The following is a 23738-nucleotide window of genomic DNA, read 5'->3' on the forward strand; positions in this document are numbered from 1 at the left end:
ATATATCTTCCTTGGAGAAGTGTCTGTTCATTTCCTCTGTCCATTTTTTGATCGGGTTGTTTGTTTTGTTGTTGTTCAATTGTGTGAGTTCTTTATATATTATGGAGATCAACCCCTTGTCAGATGTATGTTTTGCAAATATTCTCTCCCAGCTGGTTGGTTGTTTGTTCATCTTGATTCTGGTTTCATTTGTCTTATAAAAGCTCTTTAATCTGATAAAGTCCCACTTGTTTATTTTTTCTTTAGTTTGAAAGGGAGAACAATTTTTAAGTCCTCACATGTCCTACCAATGGATCGGATGCACAGAGCTGCCTTTGCACCAAAGCTAGATATTTGCTCTCCTCCCGCTAGGGTTGAGAATAATCCTCTAAGATTTCATTGGAAGCTCTCCTTCTTGATTGAAGTATGCCCAGCCTTAGAATCTATCAACCTTAGTAGATAAAACATGAACATAAGCCTCCTACAGTCATTTGCAATACCAAAATTAAAAAATAAATAAATAAAATAGCATTCAAGATGATATTTGGGGATGGCTCGGGGGAATTGAATCAAGATTGTCTTATCATCTTCCTACCTCATTCATTTATGGCCAACTCCACCTCTCATCCTTTTTCATGCTTTGGGTTAAGGAAGAAATTGACCTGATAATACACCAATGTTAAGGATGTGAGAGGTTAGTCCACCCTGAAATCTTTATATTTTGAGCAGGCAAATGCTTAGCCCAGAGAAATTAATCACAATGGTGGAATTCCAAACACGAAAGGAAAAGATAGGGAAGGGGATCCCCTCATCCAATCCATATGGACAACAGCCCGCCTGTGAGGTAAACTGTGAGAACATTCAGTGTCACATAGGTAAAAAGAAAACTCAAGCCTTTTTGTCTCTGAACAACCCTGAACAAATCATCCGCAAACTTAAGAACAGAGCAACCTGGATCTGACAGCAAAAGTGTACCATGCATTCTTCTTTTCGTTCTCTGTTTTGTTCCGTATTGCTAAAATAGCACAGCTGTCAAAGCACCCAGGTACGGTGGGGTTCAGCACAACTAAAATCGTATAATAAAAGAACAGACAAATTATAAGGTAATAGTACAACTCTCACATCCAGTCCCTCATTGTCATCTCACAAGCAAGCTGACAGCTGAGCCAGCCCACTACTGCAGTGTTGATGAAAAACACTGACATCTTCACTCTAGTGCTACACCGTTACTAAACCTGACTTGAGCAAATTCAAAACTTCACGCTGAGCTTGAAGTGTGGAGAAAGAGAGATTGAAATGGCTCTCTTCCTTCTCTCTCACCATACCTACAAGAGAGGAAAGGGGAAAAACTGAAAGAGGGGAGCAGTAGAGATAGTGGAGGCACCAATAGAGAAAGAGTTAGGAAGAATGGGCCCCAAATACAAGTATAATCCACTTAGAAGTGGAATTATCTGATTGTTTATTGTCTGTCTTCCCCACTAGAACATAGGGTCCATGACATCAGGATTTTGTGTACCTTGTTCACCACTGTGTAGCCGGCATCTGGCACATATTAGATGCTAAATGTATTTATGAGTGAACAAATGAATGAAATTAGTGCTCTCAAGAAAATAAGAGAAAAAAATACACACACACACACACAAATTTGATTCTCCATGCCTCTGGCCCACCTTTGAAATGGCAAGATGAATTGGAAGGAGGACTAGTCCAGCAATTATGAGAGTCAAATTATATTCCATATTTCGCCACTAAATCACTTCCTCTCTCTGAGTCTCATTTTCTCCATCTGTCAAACGGAGTTGAACCAGATGACCCCTAAGGCCACTTCCAGCTTTAACATTCTGTGCTTTAAACAAAAGCCGAACGTACTTTAGAGAGAAACAGAGGGGAAAAGGACTGAGCTCATTTGTGTGCAAGAAGCAAGAGCTGTTTCCTCAGGTCTCACCCAATAGAGGAAAGATCTTTATTCTTGTTGTTTTTAAATGATGCAAGAAATAAAAATCATGAGATGGAGGAAGAGGGCTTCACAGTTTAAAGCAAAGTACAACCTTTTAGAATATAGATGCCATTTAAATCAAATATAAAAGCACTGACAAACTGTCAGCCAAGGTTGAAAGTGTCTTCTTATCTAAACTTGACACCTCCTGAGGTCTCCGAGAGGTGACAGAATTTTACACGTGGATGCCCTGTCTGAGGTGCTAATTGTCTTCATTTCAAATGCTCTAGGCTATTCTCAAACCCAGGTAGATTAAAGGGATGATGCCAAGGGTGGTCAATTTTATAGAGTGGATCTGACATTTCAAAATCCTTTTCTCTAACCTTTCAAAACTAACTTTGTTCTTCAACTAGCTCATCTATAGGTGTGAATTCTCCTGTGACAGTGTTATGATATTGTCACCAGTGGTGAGTTTACACCTTCTCTCGGCACTTACTAAAATTCACTTCCTTTACAAAAATGAGAAAAGAAAAAAAATGTCTTAAAAAAAGAGCACCTCCTTTTGATAAGATCTGGGTTTTATCTATGAGGCTAATTTTTCGAATGCCCTTTTGTAAGTGAGAAGCCAGAGTCAGGGTTGTTGTGTGTGTTTGTTTAAGCCTATTTTAAATATGCTTATTCTTTCAACCAACATTTAGGAGTATCTACTGTAGGACAGACACTGTAGTAGGTACTTAGGTTAGAGAAAAGAAAAGCACATACCTGCCTTCAAGTAGCTCATAGTCTAGTGAAGAAGATAGACAAGCAAACAATTACAATTCACTTAATAAGAGCTGTGATAGAGGAAAGGATGGGGTTCTAGGGACACAGTAGTGGGACATCTAACTCAACTTATATTCTTTTTTTTTTTTTTTTTGTGAGGAAGATCTGAGCTAACATCCATGCTAATCCTCCTCTTTTTTTGCTGAGGAAGACCGGCTCTGAGCTAACATCTATTGCCAATCCTCCTCCTTTTTTTTTCCCCACCAAAGCCCCAGTAGATAGTTGTATGTCATAGTTGCACACCCTTCTAGTTGCTGTATGTGGGACTCGGCCTCAGCATGGCCGGAGAAGAGGTGCGTCGGTGCGCGCCCGGGATCCGAACCCGGGCCACCAGTAGCGGAGCGTGCGCACTTAACTGCTAAGCCACGGGGCCAGCCCCCAACTTATATTCTAAATCTGCAAGATCTACTGAAGACAGCAAGTTCTTTATCTTTCCGTCTGCTATGTACAGTTCCTTTTACTTCTCCTAATTTTACCTCCTTCATGACTCAGAGGATGCTCCCTAATTCTAGCTGAAGCTCTGCCTGCTTCTAAGGTTTTATTCTTGGAATAATAGCTAATATTTGTTAGTCACATACTACATTCCAGCCATTCCTGCTAAGCACTTTGCGTGTATTGTCTCATTTATTTATATCAACAGCCCTATAAAGCAAATACTATTATTATCCCCATTTTACCAATGGGAAAGCCAAAACTCAAAGAGGCTGGGTAGCTTGCTCAAGGTGGCACAACTGGTCAGTGTCAGGCCCAGGATTTGAACACAAGCCACTGACTTCAGAGCCTGTGCATTTCACCACTCTTCTCTTCTGCCTCCCAATGTTAATTCTGAGGTCACTGCACTGAATTGGTCGGGCTTCAGTCTCCCAGCTAGCAAGTGTAATTTTGACTTCTGGAATATTCTTCTTACACTTTTCAAGTGTCAAATGTTCCCATGTCCTGACTTGTAGCATGTCTATGTCTATCTATATGCCTTATGAGATCAGATACACTGTTTTAGCCTGGGCCTCATTGGTTAGTATGTCTTGGAAGGCTCTTACAGAGTCAAGGTCTATTTCCCCAGGCTTAAAGGTCTGTAATCTAGATCATCAGCTTATCCATCCAAAGTAATAGAACACTGAGTGTTTTTTTTTTTTTTTTAATAGTCTGAGTATCTTCTGTCCTGGGCAGACCTGGGTACACAAGTAAGGTCTTATTGCCCAATTCTCCTTTTTCCCCTTTTCCTAGACCAAATGAAGGCCACTCCTTGCCAGTTTTTACTTACTTTTCCCTGTGAAGATAAAATGAAATGACGTATGTGATGTGCCTGGAACCTACGAGACACTCAAAGCTTCTTTTTCCTACTAGCCTGTGAACTCCCAGAAGACAGGGATGACGTCGTATTCCTCTTTGCACACCCAGATCCTAACACACTACCTGCACCTAGTTAGCTCCCTTGCTTTCCCCCTCCTCTTTTCCTTTGTAGATAGAACCCTCTGCAGAGAGTGTGGCTTATTTGCCTCAAGGAGTATATCATTTCTGACATTGACTTCTTTCACATTCATCGTTTACCAACGTCTATCCTGTGGTCTGCCTCATTTTGGTTTATAGAAGCAACTCTTCACATCCCACACCTCGGCACCTGACAGACAAAGGATTCATCATCTAGCCCTTTTGGTCTCATCAACTCAGTTGACTTTGGGTCGTGACTGAATTTCCTTTCTACCTCCCTTCATCCTGGGTGGCACTCAGGGTATGATGTCAGTACAAGAAAATATCAGTTCTTTGTAAAGGAGGCTCCAGCTTTCCTTCTAAAAATCTGTTCTCTTCCTTGGAAGCTCAAAAATAAAGTTCCACCACTGGAGCTTAAACTAAAAGATTAAAGTCCATGAGACTGTTACTTTGTCTATACATTTTTTTTGCCTGAAGATTTTTTAAGAAACCTCTGATGTTTTGAAACATGGATGACCACTTTGATCTATACACCACAAACACCAAAATTTGGCAAAGGAATGGAATGAAATGGACTATATAAACATTTCCCTAAGCAGATTCGTAAATACAAATGAAATATTATAACCCAGCAGACAAAACAGCTAATGGTGGATTTCTAAATGAATTTTGTAGTTACAGATGCAATATTGGCATTATTCTTTTCCTTTTCAGTAATAAATATTTCATGAAAAAAATGCTGGAAACATTGATAAGAGGCGAGTTCAATAGTATGAGTCTTTTAGAAAGCAGATCATATATGTTCTGAAGTTTCAAAACTATGTAGACAATATCAGGAATTGTAGTGGTAAATGTATGACATTTCAATACTTACTCCTTTTCTTTCCAGGAACCAATATGGCTCACCGAAATGATCAAAGTAAGTATATATCAAGCAAAAAATAAATGAGATTAAATATCCTAAAACTTTTACTTACAGACAAAACCCTCAGAGAGCTCTTTGTCATCACTTTATAAACAGTGGAGTATAGTTTAAGCTGTCTACCACAAAAGTAATCACAGGTTTCTGCCTTGTGTGCAATTATTTTTGTAATGTAGTGCAGAGTGAAGAATAAAACCTAAAATAGTAGATATAAACATAAAAAACAAAGAGCTGTAGAATGTCACAAGTGAAGCTGTAATACTGCATATTATTTTGAAGTAAAACAAAGTCAACTTTCCTAGCAACTTTTTTGTCAACTGGGGGCACAATTTGAAACCATCTGGCTATCGTGGAAGCTTTGCAGCTCACAATGGTACATACTGAACTTGGACTCCTCTAAAATCCTTTAGCACTTTTGGTATTTAACATGCATTAAAACTACTAGCTTTCTACAGAAATTGTTCCTAACTTGTGTTCCCAAAGTTCATAGAAGATTAAAAAGGTAGTAATGATAGATTCTGAGGTATTGTCAGTATTACAAAGAGCCTAGTAAAATGGCCCATTTGTCTGTGATTAGGCTGCATGTAATAATGATAATATTCATTGAATTCTCACAAAAATCCTAAACTTAACTGCAAGTGACTGCTTTTAGTTGAATTATATCAACTTTGTGCGAGGGAACTTTATAGATATACAGGCTTTTTAAATTTTAATTGAGAAAATAATCATTTCTTAAATAGTGCTGTTTGATACACAGAATCTTTTGAAAACTGACATCTACAGGTCAGAAAATATGATGGAAAAATTGATGAAAAGACTGATAAGTAGTGTTTGGTGTATATTTATCTTATTTCTACCAACAGAACAGGAGATCATCAAGGGCAATAATGACCATTTCCACAGAGTCTAACACAGTGCCCAGCGCACAGCAAGCCTTCCTTACATGTGCGGTTTGCTTGATCTGTCAAGTAATAAAAAGCTAGAGATTCCTACTGGCATTTCTTACTTCTAAAATTGATACTAGGGAGGATATGATGCTTTTCTACAATTGCTCTATGCCCCAGAGAAATTGAGCTAGATGGGCCAGGACCTGACCTACTGGAGGGATTCTCTTAGGTCCATTGAATAGAATGCTTCTAACAGTGAACCAAATAAGCCTGAACACTTGTCTTAAGTGCCAAAGAACAAACATAGTCAATGAGAAAATCTGTTCAACAGCAATCTCATAAGGTCACAGGCCAGGGCTGTTTAGTATCCTTAAGTTTATGTGAGGCTTAGCGCCAGTGGATGTACTCACTCTATCATGTGCTGGAAGAGAGGAAACCACTCGAGAGTGCTATGCACAGCGCCTGCACCACATAATAAAAATCTGCTACTATTCGGTGCTGAGACTTTACAAAGCATGTGATAAGGAAATTATGTATTTCTTGCCACTCTGTCATGGATTTAGTACCACGATTTAAAAAAACATCAATACCATTCTCCATTTTGCAACATGAGTCTAAAGCTTTTGAAGGCTCCTTTCCCCCTACGTCCTCGCCAAAAATTATATATGTATATAGATTGGACTGTTACGGCTGGTACCTTATCCACTTAGAACAAAAACTAAGTAATTCAGACTTTAGACAAGCAGTCAAGAGGGGCTCTATCTTAACAGTATTGAACTCAGCTATATGAACTTTTCATAAGGCCAGTCTGCTGAATCAAAAACAAGTCACTCCCACTGCCTAGAGTACTACCCTTTTTTTTGCAGTCCTGAGATAATGGTCCTAATCACTGGCAGCCTAGCTGGTCACATATCCCAAAGCTTGAGAGATTCTAAAAGAGCAGCTCCATGGCCACCAGACTGCCACTATGCCTCAAGTATCTCCATTACAGTCATCTCTCTGAGTTTAGGCAACGAGGATCCATGTTAACAGGCAAATATATTACTTGGTAAGGGCAACAGTGTTAAGGCAGTGTGATATAATGGAAAGAGCACAGACATTAGAACCAGTAAAATTTCATTTTGAAGCCAAGCTTCACCAATTCTCAAACTTGGGTATTGAGTTACCACATCTGTAAAATGGGGGTAATAATACTCATTTTGAAGAACTATTAATATGGGTACCTATTATATCTTACAATCACCAAAAAAGGTAATGTGGTTAGAGTACCTGGCACATAGTAAGCACTCATTGGTAGCTCTTACCATCATTAATAATCCCTTATACTCGTTACCACAACATCCGGAGCAGAACCCTGAAGGTACAGAAAGGGAACCACTCATTGGGGCTCAGAGAAGTTCAGTAACTTGTTCAAGGTCACACAGCTAGTGAATAGCAGAGCAAGTATCTGGACTCAGGTCTCTCCAACTCCAAAGCCCAGGTTATTGCCTCAGAAACCTGCTGCCTTTTCTTGTGTGTAACCAGCCCAGCAGAAAGTAGTGATTTGACAATTAAAGTTGCTTTGGAAAAAGTCAGCCCTGAAAGACTGTAATAACATTAAACTATATAAAAGCTATCTGCAAGGTGAGTCTGCTTTTGTGCAGACCTAAAGGCATGCCAATGAACAGCAGAGTCCATTTGAAACCATAAATGAAGCAACTGTAGCGAGATATACAATGACCTGCTGGTACATCAAAATGGATTATGCTGGAAAATCCCCAAGTCTCAACTGTGTCTCATCTTTCCAAAATTCCAGGGAGCTATCGGCACACACAAGAGTATCACAAAACCAGCCCCCAACCCAGAAAACCTAGCTTTGGGTTTATGTCTCCAATGGTCCCCTTCCTCCCCAGTGCCCTCCCAAGTAACCAAGGTCTCCCGGTAATCAGGACTCTGAGGGAAGAGAGAAAGCTGGTGGGGCAGGATCACTTCTGTTCTCTGCCCCATCCCTGTCCCTACACCAAGCAGGTAGCCAGATTCTACCCCTCTTTGCCTTATGGGACATTTATCTTGTTAGCAGACCGTCTAAGCTTGGTTGTTTTCCAGAATCTTAAGCACGTTGATGGGATTACCCATAGGCGGGAAGGAACAGTGCCTTGTAGGGCAGAAATGCAGGAGGGAAATTTCTGCTTGTGGGACCTCTGGGAGACAGAGCCTCAGGAAAACGGCTTCTTGGTGCAGATAAGGAGGCTGGACCCCAGGCATTAGGGCTCCCAGCCTAGGCAGAATTCCCCTCCCCACCTCACCTGTTGTGTCCCAGGAGCCAGGGAGCAGCAGAAATGCCCACCTTCAAGGGACCATGTGGACTTGGACAGTGAGGGGAGCAGGGACAATCACAATGGACTGAAGACCCCATAAAGCCCCTCCCCTCCCATTCTTGGGTAACTCACAGCAAGAGGAGGAGCCCTTCCATAGTGATTGAGATTGAACTTTCCTTCACCTCAGTGGGATGAAAGGAAGATGCAGATTTAATCTGCCGCCTCTGAGCAACCCTGCCCTGGGATGCACACTACACAAAAGACACAGCAGGCAAGTGCACACTTTTTATTACTAGTTAGAATCAGAAAACTGACAAAGGTTGAGCTTGGTGAGCTGGGATCTCATGAGGGAACTCAAGGACACCTTTTGGTCAGACTGGACGCTGATCTAACTCCTCCCACCCCCCTGGGCTTCACCTGCCTCGGGGGAGCACACAGAGAGCACACCAAGTGGAAGAGAAGGGGCCCAGGGGCGTTCTCAAGAATGCTTGTCTCAGTCCAGTTCTCTTGTTAATCCAGTTAGTCCTCCCAAAAGAAGCACCATCCATAGCACGACGTCAGTCCTTGGAATCCATTTTGTTCTTCATCCACTCTTGACTGGAAAGAGCCTTGGGATGGTGGTGACCTGAGGCTGAGGGCTCGAGTGTGTAGCCAACACTCCCCCAGGCACCGTCCTTTGAGACAGTCACCCAGTGGTCTTTCAGGCAACCAGGAAAATAGCCGTCCCTCTCAAGGGAGGAAATCAGCAGAGTATCAGAAAAGTCCTGCCTGCACTTTCGTGAGGCTACTTTCTCGATATTTGCCACTGCTCATTTATTTGTCTCACCTGGGACCAGTGAGATGAACAGTCACTCAAGTCTTTTCATGAAAGTCTTTTTGATGTTGCCCCCTGGAACTGCAAAAATAACCGGATGTTATTTCAATTGGGTCTACCCACAGGCCACACTGCATGCAAGGCAAAGAAGTCACTCCTGATATAATCTGTATCCCAAAGTAGGCTCTCTCCTGTCATCTAACCAAACTCACCAAATGAGGTTATAATGCGTGCACCAGATATTAACATATAAGTCTAGCTCCTAACACACACTAAACAATAACTGTTTAACGAATTAAATGACACCTGTCAAATTTGCTATCATCTATAGAATTTAACACTGCAAACTCCCAACTCTTATGAATTAATTCCTCGTCCCAATAAAGAAATTAAATTCTAACAAAATTATTTTGCCCTCCCTTTCCCCCTAATGCGTGCCAAAGCATCTCTTCTTCCCTGACTTCTCACTCTTCTGGGCTCCAGCCAATGGGGGTCTCACTGAAGTGCAGGTCAGTCAGAAGGGAGGTGTGATTTCTTTAGGCTGTTGGGAGATCTTCTAACAGGACAGACTCAGCTTCTTCAGCAACGAATTAGTTCTGTGGGGCTCAGAAACACAAAAACAGGCCCTCACCTATAGAACTGAAACAAAACAAAAACAAGAAGCAAACATGAACACTGTAGTTTACAAAGAGCAGCAGCATTTTCAAGGAAAAGCAGTGCACCTAAAATTCAATATAGCTTATAACTCTAAAAGCACATGGCTGTTCCCAGCCAAAGACATGGCATTTTCAGGAAAAAAGAGGTTAATAAGAAAACAAAAAAGAGTGAAAAAGAAAAAAGACAGTCTTCATGACTTCAGCTTCTCCAAGGTGTCAACCAATCAGCATCGGTCAGCCAGAAACCACCACCTGTGAACTCAAGTGCAATTAGGAGAAATCCCTACTTCAGAAGTAAGTGTGATACTCCAAAGTAGTCTTTGTTCAAGTAAATGAAAAAAAAAGAATATGTATACATACATATTTGTGTGTGTATGTGTACCCACAATGATAAAAAGTTGTTAGTTTGGGTAATAGGATAATGGATTATTTTATGTAATTTTTTGTATTATAATTTTGGTTTCAAATTTTCTGTGAAGTAAATGAGTTACTTTTTGATCAGAAGGGGGTTTTAGGAAATTGGTTTTTCGTTGGAGTGTTTCCATTCTCACTTACCTTCCTGAAATTAGTGAGTTTGTCCTGGGTCCAGGCCTTTACTTTCAACTGCCCTAGAGACTTTCTTGCATTTATAGCAGGCCTTGCGCCATGAAAAATTCTTTGCTTTACACCATGGGCAGTCCCAATCCTTTGGACTGTAGTGTGAGGCAGGCTTCCCCTGGTGTTGGGATTCGGAGGCTTTTTTCTCTTTAGGTTGCTTGGCCTTCTGTCCCTGAGGCTGCTGTTTCTTCGGGTTTTCTCTCACACCACAGCTCCAGCTGTCCCCCGGGGGGGTCGCCTGAGGCCTCTGTGGGCCTTCTTCCTGCCTGTGGCTCCCGCTAAGCCCCAAAGGAGGGATCCTCTGGGGCCTCTGTGGATCTTCTTCCTGACTGTGGTTTCTGCTGTTCCCCAGGGGGACAGCCCCCTGGGGCCTCTCCAGATCCCTCTGGCTTTGGCTCCTGTTATCCCCCAAGGGGGCTATCCCCTGGGATCTTTTTGGATCTTCCTTGCTGCGGCTCCCACTGGCCCCCATGGGTACCATCCCCTGGGGCTTCTCTGGACCTTCTTCCTGGCTGTGGCTCCTGCTAAGCCCCAAGGGGGGCATCCTCTGCAGTCTCTTTGGACCTTCTTCCTGGTTGTGGTTTCTGCTGCTCCCCAGGGGGACAGTCCCCTGGGGCCTCTCCAGATCCTTCTGGCTTTGGCTCCTGTTATCCCCCAAGGGGGCTATCCCCTGGGATCTTTTTGGATCTTCCTTGCTGCAGCTCCCACTGGCCCCCATGGGTACCATCCCCTGGGGCTTCTCTGGACCTTCTTCCTGGCTGTGGTTCCTGCTGTTGCCCAGGGTAACCATCCCCTGGGGCCTCTCTGGAACTTCTTCCTGGCTGTGGCTCCTGCTAAGCCCCAAGGGGGGGATCCTCTGGGGCCTCTGTGGACCTTCTTGCTGGTTGTGGCTTCTGCTGCCCTCGAGGGGGACAGTTCCCTGGTGCCTCTCCAGATCTTTCTCCTGGCTTTGGCTCCTGTTATCCCCCAAGGGGGCTATCCCCTGGGGTCTTTTTGGATCTTCTTCCTTGCTGCAGCTCCCACTGACCCCCATAGGTACCATCTCCTGAGGCTTCTCTGGACCTTCTTCCTGGCTGTGGTTCCTGTTGTCGCCCAGGATAACCATCCCCTGGGGCCTCTCTGGACCTTCTTCCTGGCTGTGGCTCAAACTATCCCCAAGGGGGACCACCCCCTGGGGCCTCTGTGGACCTTCTTCCTGGCTAAGGCTTCTGATGTCCCCCAAGGGGACTGTACCCTGGAGGATCTCAGGACCTTCTTTTTGCATGTAGCTCCTCTGGTCCCATGGTGGGGCCATCTCTTGGAAGCCCACTGCAGCCCATGGGCCAGGTGGGTAGATCTCCTGAGGGGGCATCTGAAGTGGGTCTACTGCAGCTTCTGCTCCCATGACTACTGCTGGTGGTAGAGGTGGCACGAATGGGAATCCCATTGGGGATGGTGTGTGCCATGGAAATTGGTATGGCACAGGCATTGGCAGAGGGGGTTGCATGGCCTGGGCACAGGGACTCAGGGGTCCAGGCACATAAACAACAGCTGTCGGAGGTGGCATCAGGGTCTCGAAATACAGCCTGTCATGCACCCCCATGGCCACATCTCTCTGCTGCTCTGCATTCAAGGGCCATGCTGCGGCCCCAAGCTGCTCAGCTTGAGGCCCGGGCAATGTTTCATGGGCCAGCGGGGCGAGTGGGGCGACCTGGGCTGCCCTCTTGACCTGGAGCAGTTGCCCACGAAGCATATCACGCTCATTCTGTGCCTGGTGCAGGGCGGCCCTTGTAAAGTGCAGCTGCACAGCCATCTCCTCATGCTCCCGTCGCAGCTGCTGCAGCTGGGAAGCCAGAGCCCAGGAAGTCGCCTCGCGCTCTACTACCTGCTCCTGCAGCCGCCGGACCCGGTACGCCTGCTGCTCCTGCTGCCTCGCGGCCACACGCACACTCAAGGCCAGCGCGCTCCAGGCGCAGGCCCTCTTGATGGCCCGCGGCACCTGCGGGTCGACCACGACGGCCAGAAGTCGGTCCTCTACCTCATTCCAGGGCCGCGAGCGGAAGGCCACGTAGAAATCTGGGCTGCCCCCGTTCATGAGGACTTCATTGTTGATGAACTTGATCACCTCCTTGTGGCGGAAGCCGCTGGCGTGGTCCCCATAGTTCACGGCCATGGCCGCTGCGGCCTAGTCAGCCGAGCGCCTCACAGGCGACGCGGCCCGTGCCGCGCTGGGTAAAGGCTGCTGCTGCCACCAGTTCCGCCCCTCACCGCCCGCTCGGTCCTCCTTCAGTCCTAGCCCAGTCCCAGCCGCCTCCTCCGCCTCTTTCCTTCCTCACGCCCTCGTTTTCCTCACAAAGAGTAAGGCCGAGTCCCTCACCACACCAACCCCTACCGGGCGACGGCGTCACACGTCACACAGGCGACCTCTGAGTCACGCGACGGCATCACACGTCACAGAGACGACCTCTGAGTCACGCCGCAAGGCCTGCTGGGATCAACCTCCTAGGCAGAGCGCCCCCTACGGGGCGAACAGGCCAGATGGCGGCGCTGGGTACTGCAGTGAGCCCATAGAAGACTTTTTATTGTTTCCAAGACCTTTGGAAGGATAATATCCAGCATCATGGAAGGAACTCCTAGCTGGGTGGTTGAGTTGCTTAGGTAGGTACAGTTCTACTCTTGTCTCAGCTCCATCTCCCATAACTCTTAGGTGGCACTTCAAACGTCCAATACAGTCACTCACACTGTCTGCACACTTCCTTCCTCAACCTGCACAAGTGAACTTGGAGTCCCTGTCATCAAGAAAATCCAGTGATTGAGCCATGAATTCCCTGAACTCTCCCTAGAAATTCTCTGTCATGTTTACCTGATTAACTATTCTCAGAAGGTGTCTTCTTCTTTTAGACTAAGTGCTCCTTTCACGATCTGGGTTTCCCTACAAGAAATGGCTAAAGGAATCTTTCAGGCTGCACTAAATGGTAGCTGGAATCCACACAAAGAAATAAAGCACACACTAAAGGTAACTACATAGGTAAATACAGAAGACAGTATTAATGTATTTTGTAACTCCTCTTTTTTAATATATGATTTAAGAGATGACTGCATAAAACAGCACAAATCTGTTTTCATGGGCACACAATGTATAAAGATGTAATTTGTGGCAGTAACAACATAAGGGGTAAGTGGAGCTATATAGGAGCAATGATTTTGTATACTATTGAAATTAAGTTTGTATTAATACAAAATAAACTATTATAAATTAACATGTTAACTGTAATTCCCAGAGCAACCACTAAGAAAATAACTAAAAAATATACAGAAAAGGAAATGAGAAAAAAATCAAAATGGTACACTACAAAAAAAGAAATCAATGAAACACAAAAGAAGGCAATAATGGAGGAATTGGGGTGGGGGAGATATAAGACATATTAGGAGGGCTGGCCCTGTGGCTTGGTGGTTAAGTGTGCGCGCTGCGATGCTGGTGGCCCGGGTTCGGATCCCGGGTGCGCATTGAGGCACCGCTTCTCCGTCCATCCTGAGGCCGAGTCCCACATACAGCAACTAGAAGGATGTGCAGCTATGACATACAACTATCTACTGGGGCTTTGGGGGGAAAAAAATAAAATAAATAAAATCTTTAAAAAAAAAAAAAGACATATTAGGAAACAAGATAGCAAAATGTCAGAAGTCTTCCCTTATCAGTAATTATATTAAATGCAAATAGATTAAACTCCAACTAATAGGCAGAGATTAGCAGAATGGATAATTTTTAAAAAACATGATCCAAATATATGTTATCTATAAGAGATTCATTTCGATTCAAAGATGCAAATTAGTTGAAAGTAAAAAGATGGGAAAGGCTATTCTGTGCAAACAGGAACCAATTGAGAGCTAGAGTGGCTCTCTAAATATCAGAAAAAGTAGACTTTAAGAAAAAATTGTTAAATTTTTAAAAAATTGTTAAAAAGTAGGATATTATATAATGTTAAAAAAAGGGTCAATCCATCAAGAAGATATATCAATTATAAATATATGTGGACCTAATATATGTCTCTAACAACAGAGTCTCAAAATACATGCCAAAAATAGAATTGAGAGGAGATACAGTTCTACAGTAATAGCTAGAGACTTCAATACTCCATTTTCTTTTTTTTTTTTTTTTTTTTTTTTTAAAGATTTTATTTATTTTATTTTTCCCCCCAAAGCCCCAGTGGATAGTTGTGTGTCGTAGCTGCACATCCTTCTAGTTGCTGTATGTGGGACTCGGCCTCAGGATGAACGGAGAAGTGGTGCCTCGATGCGCACCCGGGATCCGAACCCGGGCCACCAGCATCGCAGCACGCGCACTTAACCACCAAGCCACAGGGCCGGCCCTCCATTTTCAATAATTGATAGAAAGACTTGACAGAAGATCAATAAGGAAATACAAGACTTGAACAACACTATAAACCAAATAGACCTAATAAACATCTATAGAACAGTCAACCCCAAAACAGCACACTACATTTTCTTCTCAAGTGCACAGAAAAGATTTTCCAAGATAGACCATATGTTAGGCCACAAAATAAGTCTTAATAAACTTATAAAGATTGAAATCATACTAAGCATGTTCTCTGACCACAATGGAATGAAATTGGAAATTAGTAACAGAAGGAAATTTGCAAAATATAGAAATATGTGAAAATTAAATACCACTACTAAATAACCCTTGGGTCAAAGAAAAAAGTCACAAGGGAAATTAGAAAATATGTTGAGAGCAATGAAAATAAAAAGACAACATACCAAAACTAATGGGATTCAGTGAAGGCAGTGCTCAGAGGGAAATTTATAGCTACAAATGCCTATATTAAAAAAAAAAGGAAACATTTAAAGTTAATAACCTAACTACCCACCTTAAGGAACTAGAAAAAGAAGAGAAAACTAAACCCAAAGCAAGCAGATGAAAGGAAATGATAAAAATTATAATGGAGATAAGTGAAATAGAGAGGAGAAAAAAACAACAGAAAAAAATTAATGAAACAAAAAGTTGGTTCTTTGGAAAGATCAACAAAATTGACAAACTTCTAAATAGATTCTTCAAGAATCTATTACTAAATAGAATCAATTACTAAAGTATGGAATGAAAGTGGGACATTTACTACTGACCTTACAGAAATAAAAAGGATTATAAGAGAATACTGTGAACAATTACATGCCAACAAATTAGATACCTGGATAAAATGAACAAATGTATAGAAACACACAAACTACCAAAATGGATTCAAGAAGAAATAGAAAATCTGAACAGACCTAAAAGAAATACAGAGATTGAATCAGTAGTCAAAAACTTGCGAACACAGGGGCCAGCCCAGTGGCATAGTGGTTAAGCTCTCGCACTCCACTTCGGCATCCCGGGGTTCGCAGGTTTGGATCCCGGGCACAGACCTACGCACTGCTTATCAAGCCATGCTGAGGCGGCATCCCACATATAAAATAGAGGAAGATGGGCACGGATGTTAGCCCAGGGCCAGTCTTCCTCAGCAAAAAGAGGAGGATTGGCAATAGATGTTAGCTCAGGGCTAATCTTCCTCACACACACACAAAAAAACAAAACAAACAAAAAAACTTGCCAACACAGAAAACCCCAGGACCAAACAGCTTCACTGGTGTATTCTACCAAATATTTAATGAAGAATTAACAGAAATCTTTCCCAGACTCTTCTAAAAATATAAGAGGAGGGAACACTTTCTAACTCATTATATGAGGCTAGTATTATCTTGTTACCAAAGCCAAACAAAGACATCACAAGAATAGAAAACTCTAGACCAGTAACCCTTATTGATATTGATGCAAAACTTCTCAACCAAATACTAACAAATGGAATCCAGCAGCATATTTAAAGGATTATAAAACTTGGCCAAATGGGATTTATCTCAGGAAAACAAGGGTGGCTCAATAAATGAAAATCAATCAATGTAAAACCCACATGATCATCTAATAGATACAAAAAAAGCATTTGAAAAACTGCAACACACTTCCATAAGAAAAAAAAACCTCAAAAAACAAAATAGAAAGGAACTTTATCAACATCTGGGCATTTATGAAAAACCCACAGCTAACATTATACTCAATAGTGGAAGACTCAAAGCCTTCTCCAGAAGATCCTATATATAGAAATTCCCAAAGAATCCACAAGAAAGGTACTAAAACTAATAAACAAATTCAGCAAAGTGGCAGGGTATAAGATCAACATGCAATAATCAGCGGTATTTCTGTACACTAGCAATGAACAATTCCATTTCCAGAGAATTAAGAAAATAATTCCACTTACAATAGCATCAAAAGAATAAAATACTTAGGAATAAATTGAACCAAAGGGGTGCAAAACTTGTACACTGAAAACTACAAAACATTGCTGAAAGTAGTTAATGAAAACCTAAAGAAATGGAAAGACATCTCATGTTCATGAATTGAAAGATGTCGTATTGTTAAGAAGGCGATACTCTCCAAAGTGATCTACAAATTCAATGCAATCCCCATTAAAACCCCAACAGCCTTTTTTTTTTTTTTGCAGAAATGTAAAAGCTGATCCTAAAATTAATATGCAATTACAAGGGACCCTAATAGCCAAAATAATCTTTAAAAAGAATAAAATTGGAGGATTCACACTTCCTGATTTCAAAACTTACTACAAGGTTAGAGTATCAAAACAGTGTTACTGACATAGAGATAGACATGCAGATCAATGGGACAGAATTGAGAGTCCAGAAATAAACCCATGCATCTATGGGTCAACTGATTTTCAACAAGGGTGCCAATTCAATGGGGGAAGGAATAGTCTCTTCCACAAATGGTTCTGAGCTAACTGGATATCCACATGTAAAAGAATGAAGGTAGACTATTATCTCAGACCATATACAAAAATTAACTCAATTTTTGTTTGTTTTGTTTGTTGTTGGTACTTGCTTGGGGTTGTTGTTGTTTTAGTTACTTTTCTAAATTATTTTTGTGAAGTTTCTATTCTTTATCATATGTGGCCACTGAAGTCTGTGTTCCATTAGCTTAGTCTAGGTCAGCTAGTATTCACAGAGTATCTATAAATACCTGAAGCCCCGAAATATTTTTTTAAAGAATTTATAAAACTCCCCCACTCTTTGGAGATTGCCTCTGTGTGGGGACACTCCTTCAATGCTTAACCAGGCCGTTTACAACACTGCCTTCGCCTTTACTTCCTGCTTGTGCAGAGCGTGAAGGTCAGCCAGAGGTGAAAGCTTAGAATCTTCTCTGAGGATTCGGCTACTTCGGAGCATGCATCCAGTCTTGGGCATATGCACGGCCTTCTCAATTCCCTGATTTACGTAGCAACTTTTAAAAGCCCTCGTTCCCCCATGTATCTCCTTTCCCAAACTCTTTCTTCCCAGGCTACTTGATCTGTCTCTTGCTTGTCCTGTTATCCCTTGCCCCAGGCTGCTATGGCCAATGTTTTTGCTTTTAAGTACTTTTGGTAAATGCCACCTGGGAAGCTGCCCCAGACCTGGGAATGCTTTGAATTGGGTGAAACAAAGGCAAGCCCGCGAGCACCGGTTCTTCGGGAAGCCACCAGACAGATCAAATATACAACCACAATTCTTTGAGAATAAGGTCTGTATTGCTACCTCAGGTACTTGGCAACCTGCACCGGCAGTACAGGCTGCTGTCTTCATGGCCGCCTCCCATCTGGTATGTGGGGAAGGGTAGGTAGACCATTTAAAACACCAGAGAACTCTCTTGATGCAATGCAGCAGCTTCTTTCTTCATTAAGCTTTCAGTGGTTGCTGTTAAGTTTTCGACTAAATTCCAGAGTTCTGCAAAAGTTGATTCTGACAGGTTTTGGCAGCTCATTAGTTGCATTAATGGAGGGCTAGAGCCCTGGGGTTCTCTACTCTGCCGTTTTTGGTAAAAAGAAAGCTATCATAGCCAAAACCCAGTAATATTCCAAATAAGATTAATTTCATCTCCTTGTCATTTCTCACTCATCCTTCCAGCTCAGCCATCACCTCCTCCAGGAAGACTTCCCTGACCACTCCACAACCAATACAGTAATTAGTCTTTTATTCTTCTTTCTCACCAACTAGACTTAGTCCCTTGAGAATAGAGACTGTATCCTTTCATCTTTGGTTCCCTAGCACCTAACGAGGTTCCAGTTACATGATAGTGCATATAAATGCCAAAGGGAGGGAACAATGGAATAATGAAAGATGGGGGAAAAGGAAAGAAAGAAGGAGAAACAGAGACTATTCCATGATTTCTATAATCCTGGTTAAAACTCAGACTAAAACCTATAAGGGGATATCCTTGTCATGGTTTCAATCCAATGTCCAGGCTTTCAATCCCAAAGAAATTTTTTTAAAGACACATATATCCCTAAAGAAAAAAAATTCACCATATCCAAACTGACGCATCTGTCTTTTGGGGAAGTGTTTTCATAGAATGTTAAACTTTATAACAACTTCAAACTATTTCTAAATTAATGCAATAACGCTTCATAAATGCCAAGGTGTTTAAAATTATTATTATTAAATATAAGATACTTATGACCTTTAATACCTTTATGGAATTAATTTCCACTGTATTGAAACATGAAGGTGATATATAATGGCCTATAAAGTGAGATTCTAAAAGTAACCTGACTGAGTTATCATTCTTGATGAAACAATGATAACATCACAAATACCACCACACTCTACTTTGCAGGTGTGCAAGTTTGCAAAGTGTGAATATATGTTTACAAGAGAGTAGAACAATTCAATTGCATAAATTAATCAATCTGAGAAACCACATTAAAAACATAGCTAATTTTTACATGATTTTCAGTAAGTTAGTATACTTTCAATTTTAGTATAACCTCTGTCACAAAGCCTTCATAACAACTTTAAATGATAATCATTGATGATAAAGGAAGGAAAATAACATTTTAAAGTTCATCATATTAGTATGTATCTACGCTTGTGCAGATTTAATCTCCCAGGAATCAAAGGTGGTAAATAGAATAGAGAAAAAGCATATACAGTAAATATAAGCTATATATGCTGAGTACTGAGGAACATTTTTATACTGATTTAGGAAAATTTACACCTTTTATTATATATACTTTCTTTTCTTGTACGTTGCACCCACAGTAACCTCTGCAATACAGCTGCCCAGCAGATGCTGAAAGAAAAGAGGAGGCACCTGGGCAGTTAATCTCAGAAATGCTAGAGTCACGTTCCCTAAATTTTTTTTCCCCATGTGAACAGAGTACATGGATAAGAAGCCATAGTAGATAATCAATACAAGTACGAGCATAGCTGAACACAATATCATGTTGTAAGTAAGTATAGCTTACAATCAATTTCATCTGACACATATTGACAATATACATTGTTGTTATTGTGCATATGGTAAAATTAGCCATGAAGAGTAAGCAGATCTCATAAATTCATTTTATACAGGCAAAGTGGATTTTTGCATTTCCTTTCTCCATGTTAGTTCTCAAGTGTCTGTAAGTAACATCACTATTGAACATTTTCACTGAAGTCATTCATAATTTTAAGTCTTCCCACCCCCACTCCTGCCACAAACACTCATACACACAATCTTTTACATATGCTCACATTCCGAGGTGGCCTGGAGAACTCAAGGGAGCAGGGACTCTGGGACATTAAGCTCCAGCCAACTAACTTGCTGGTAAGTCATACTTGGATCACCACACTTGGAGGGGAGGGCAAGGACAGATGAGTCATCAGCCAAGTGCCGTGGAGTGAAACAAAGAGGAATGGACTCTCAATCCCCAAGGATCTGAGAGACTTAAAGTTGGTGTCCAAGGTAGGGGGCTGAAGCCGAAGGGGAGGAACCAACCAGGTGGCAGATCTATGAGCAGCTAGTTATGTCAGGACAAGCATAGACTGACTGGTATAGAAAAACTGGGGATACAACCTTTGAGAAAAATCACTGGACTGGAACTGGAGGAAACTGACAGGCCCTTTTGCCCTAGCAGGTCTTAGAAATAGCTTACCAATAGTGCCACCTCCAAAATACATTTATATTATTAATATAAGTTCATTTACAGTAGAGTGTAAAATGACTACTGCTCCGGTTTAGGAGACTTTTGAGGGTGCTGGATACCTAAAGGTCAATAGGCTATAGCTGATGATTGAATAAACAGGAAGAGGTGAAGTCAACTTCTATTTTTCTCTGGTGAGGGTAGTACTGAAACGCCCAACCCCACGCCACCCCACAGCCTCTTTTTGAAATCCACTTCAGGTATCCTTGTAATTTTTCCATAACCTTTTTGAGACTTGCTCAGTGGACTGCATTTTACTATTAGAAAGGAATGGGTAACAGGCAGAGCTGGTAGGACTTTATTCAAATCTACCTAACCTGAGAACAGGCCCATAAAGCCGTTGATAGAAGAAATCAGTTACCCTTCCAGACTTGCCTCAAGGCTGAGAAGAGAGGATGGTGAGTTCTTCACCAACTCTGCCAGTGCCTGGGTTCCACCCTTCACTACTGTCCTGCTGTTCACATGGCAGCAGATAGGAAAATAGCAGACCACTCTCTGGAGGTGCCATCCTGTTCTCTTGAAATTTGGGATTAAAGCTTAGTTGCACCCAGATCGTACAGCACCTTGTGCCAGGTAAGGGCATTCATTACCTACCACTCTAATAAACACAAACTCATACAAACGTTTCAGGGGAGACGGATGCTGTACCCAACAGAGCAGCACAATGACAAGGCAACATTTCAGCCCTGTTCTCTCTGCCCAAAGGCACACTCAGCTCTGTACCCTCACCAGAGGGACTTCTGCTCTGAAGTGTCATATGTCATCTCTCTCTCTAGAATTCGCATTTTCCCATCTGCCCTTATTGATCCACAGCTGAATGAATGCTTTTGACACTTTTTTGCTGGTAATAATGACAGCTATGATTTAGAGAGTGCTTATGTGGTGACTATGCAAAAAATTGTATATATTACCTCATTTAATCTTCAAAACAATGCTACGAATTATACATACAATTATCATCCCATGTTACAGATAAAGAAACTGGGGCTCATAAAGGTTAAGTAATTTGCCCAAGATCACACAGCTAGGAAGTGGTGAATTTAACCCTTTCGTAAACACTTTGCACACTTGCTTTAGATCTTTTTCTTTAAAGAAAACGAATGTTAGTGATACAACTAAAGCTCTCCTCCATCACATTTTCTCCCTCTCTCCTTTCCTCCTTCCCTCTCCAAAAGTAACCCAAGGTTGGTGTATATCTTCCTGTGTATGCTTCTATAAATATGTATTTATCCATAAACAATATATAGTATTACCTCTGTGGTAAATGGTATCAACTTTTTTCAAACTTGCATTTTTCGCTTTACACGACGTTTTCCAAATCTTCCCATGTTGATAATTAAATTAATTCATTCATTTTAACTGCTGATTAAGAGTTTACTCTATGATTGTGCATTTTCCAGTTTTTTCACCATTAGCAACAGTTGCTAGTAACAACATTGTACTTGTCTCCTGGTGTACATCTGTAAGTATATGCTTAGAAGTAGAATTTTCCCCATGCGTGCAACTCCAATTTTATTATATGTTGCTAAATTGTTCTTCACAATGGTCTTTTCAGTTTATACTTCAGTCTGATTACAAATACAGAATTTCTGCATTCCAGAACTTATTGAACAGAGTCGTCTTTAACATAGTAGTGCAGTTGAGACAACTGATACTTAAGAGAGATAGTATGAGACAGTGGTTCTCAACCCTAAGTCCATCAGAATTACCCAATGGACTTATAGAATGCAGATCTCCAGACCTGGCCCCAGACAAAATGCTTCCCAGGTGATCCTGATGCAGTTGATCTGTGAACTAGAGTTTGTAGACCACTGGTCTCAGCTACATTCTGACCATACACTATTCCAGATTTTTCTTATCTTTAGCTATATTTTAATTTAGACTATTAGAAAGCAACACACTTTAGCATTAGCTGCATTAGCTGCTCACCCTTACACATTACATAGAATATGTGCTTGGCTTTCCTACGGGCTGTCAAAAGAAGAACCATATAAGAATTGGGAGGGAGGAGGGTTGAAATTATGTAATTCTGGTTCATTCTGCTGTATTCTGTGTTAAGATTCCTAATTAAATTAAGAAAAAATAGTCTTGTTTTAGCTGCTCCAAATTCACTAACAGCAGCCAGACAGGGAAAAAGGAACGTTATCCTGTAAACTTTTAATAGAGAGAACCAGGGAGAAAACGTTTCTGGTGCTCCCAAACCCACCTCCATTCCCATAATTAGGACTGAAGAAAGAAGAACTGACAAAAACCTGACTACTTTCACTAATTTTCTTCAGTTTATAGAGAGGTGGCCTGCAAGGGTGAGTAGGAGTAAAATTGCCTAATTTTTCTTGAGTCAATTTTGATAGTAATATTTTTTTAGGAATTTTCCAATTTCATCTAAAGTTTCCAATATAGTCATTTATAATATACTCTTATTATCTCTTTAATGCCTGCAGCATATGTAGTGATGTCTCATTTTTCATTTTCGATATTAAATAATAAACCTAAATAGACCTTTTCTTATTTTCTTGATTAGTCTTGCTAGAGATTTGTCAATTTTATTGGTCTCTTTGTAGGAGCAACTTTTGGTGTTTCTGGTCCACTCTGTTGTTTTATTATTTTCTATTCTATTTCATTAATTTCTGTTCTTACTGACAATGTTGAATATTATCTGAGCCCTGTGCTCCCATCTTTTTGTGCTCTGGCTAACTTGCAAAGGACCACCCTGCCCTCACATACCCCTAGAGGAGAACCACTTCCACTCTTCCTCGACGCCTCAGATAAGATCCATCTCCATCCTTCCTCATGACTCCCATAAGACTTACATACAAGTCCCTCGTTTACCTGCCTCTAGAAAACCCCAGACCCCCCTCCTTTTCTTTGAGACATTCCTCATTAGGGAATAGTCACCTGATTGCAATAGCCTGAATAAAATCATCTCCTTAATTGTCCAGTGTATTTTGTCTTTCACATCATCTTTATTGTTTTCTTCCTTCTACAAGCTTTGGACTAATTTTCTTTTAATTCATGAACTTAGTTCTTTAAATTTCAATTTTCGTCTTTTTAAAATAGACATTTAAGACTGTAACTTTCGAGGCTGGCCCAGTGGCGTAAGCGGCTGAGTGCACGTGCTCTGCTTTGGTGGCCCGGGGTTCACAGGTTCGGATCTCGGGCGCGCACCGATGCACTGCTTGTCAAGCCATGCTGTGGCAGCATCCCATATAAAGTAGAGGAAGATGGACACAGACACAGATGTTAGCTTCGGGCCAATCTTCCTCAGCAAAAAAAAAAAAAAGAAGAAGAAGAAGAAGGATTGGCATCAGATGTTAGCTCAGGGCTGATCTTCCTCACCAAAAAAAAAAAAAAAAAGACTGTAAC

The 23738-nt window shown here is 41.6% G+C and overlaps 1 protein-coding gene across 5 annotated transcripts in view; it reads right to left on the reverse strand.

Annotated features, from left to right (window-relative positions):
• Window positions 1-8518: 8518 nt before the first annotated feature.
• LOC106802970 (uncharacterized) overlaps window positions 8519-23738 on the reverse strand; it is a 112398-nt gene continuing 97178 nt past the window's right edge. For 2 of the 5 annotated variants that reach the window (XR_015550697.1, XR_015550698.1), the window contains one exon: window positions 8519-9724. Coding sequence is in view for 1 of the 5 variants with exons in the window: in XM_087427650.1 (XP_087283776.1) it covers window positions 10307-12490 (2184 nt within the window). In the remaining 4 variants the exon portion in view is untranslated. Of the gene's footprint in view, window positions 9725-10296; window positions 12753-23738 lie in introns of those variants that run through there. The other 3 variants (XR_015550695.1, XR_015550696.1, XM_087427650.1) reach the window with 3 other exon arrangements.

Source organism: Ceratotherium simum, chromosome X, assembly GCF_057802395.1.
Source record: "Ceratotherium simum simum isolate JZ-2026a chromosome X, ASM5780239v1, whole genome shotgun sequence".
NCBI classification, from domain to species: Eukaryota; Metazoa; Chordata; class Mammalia; order Perissodactyla; family Rhinocerotidae; genus Ceratotherium; species Ceratotherium simum.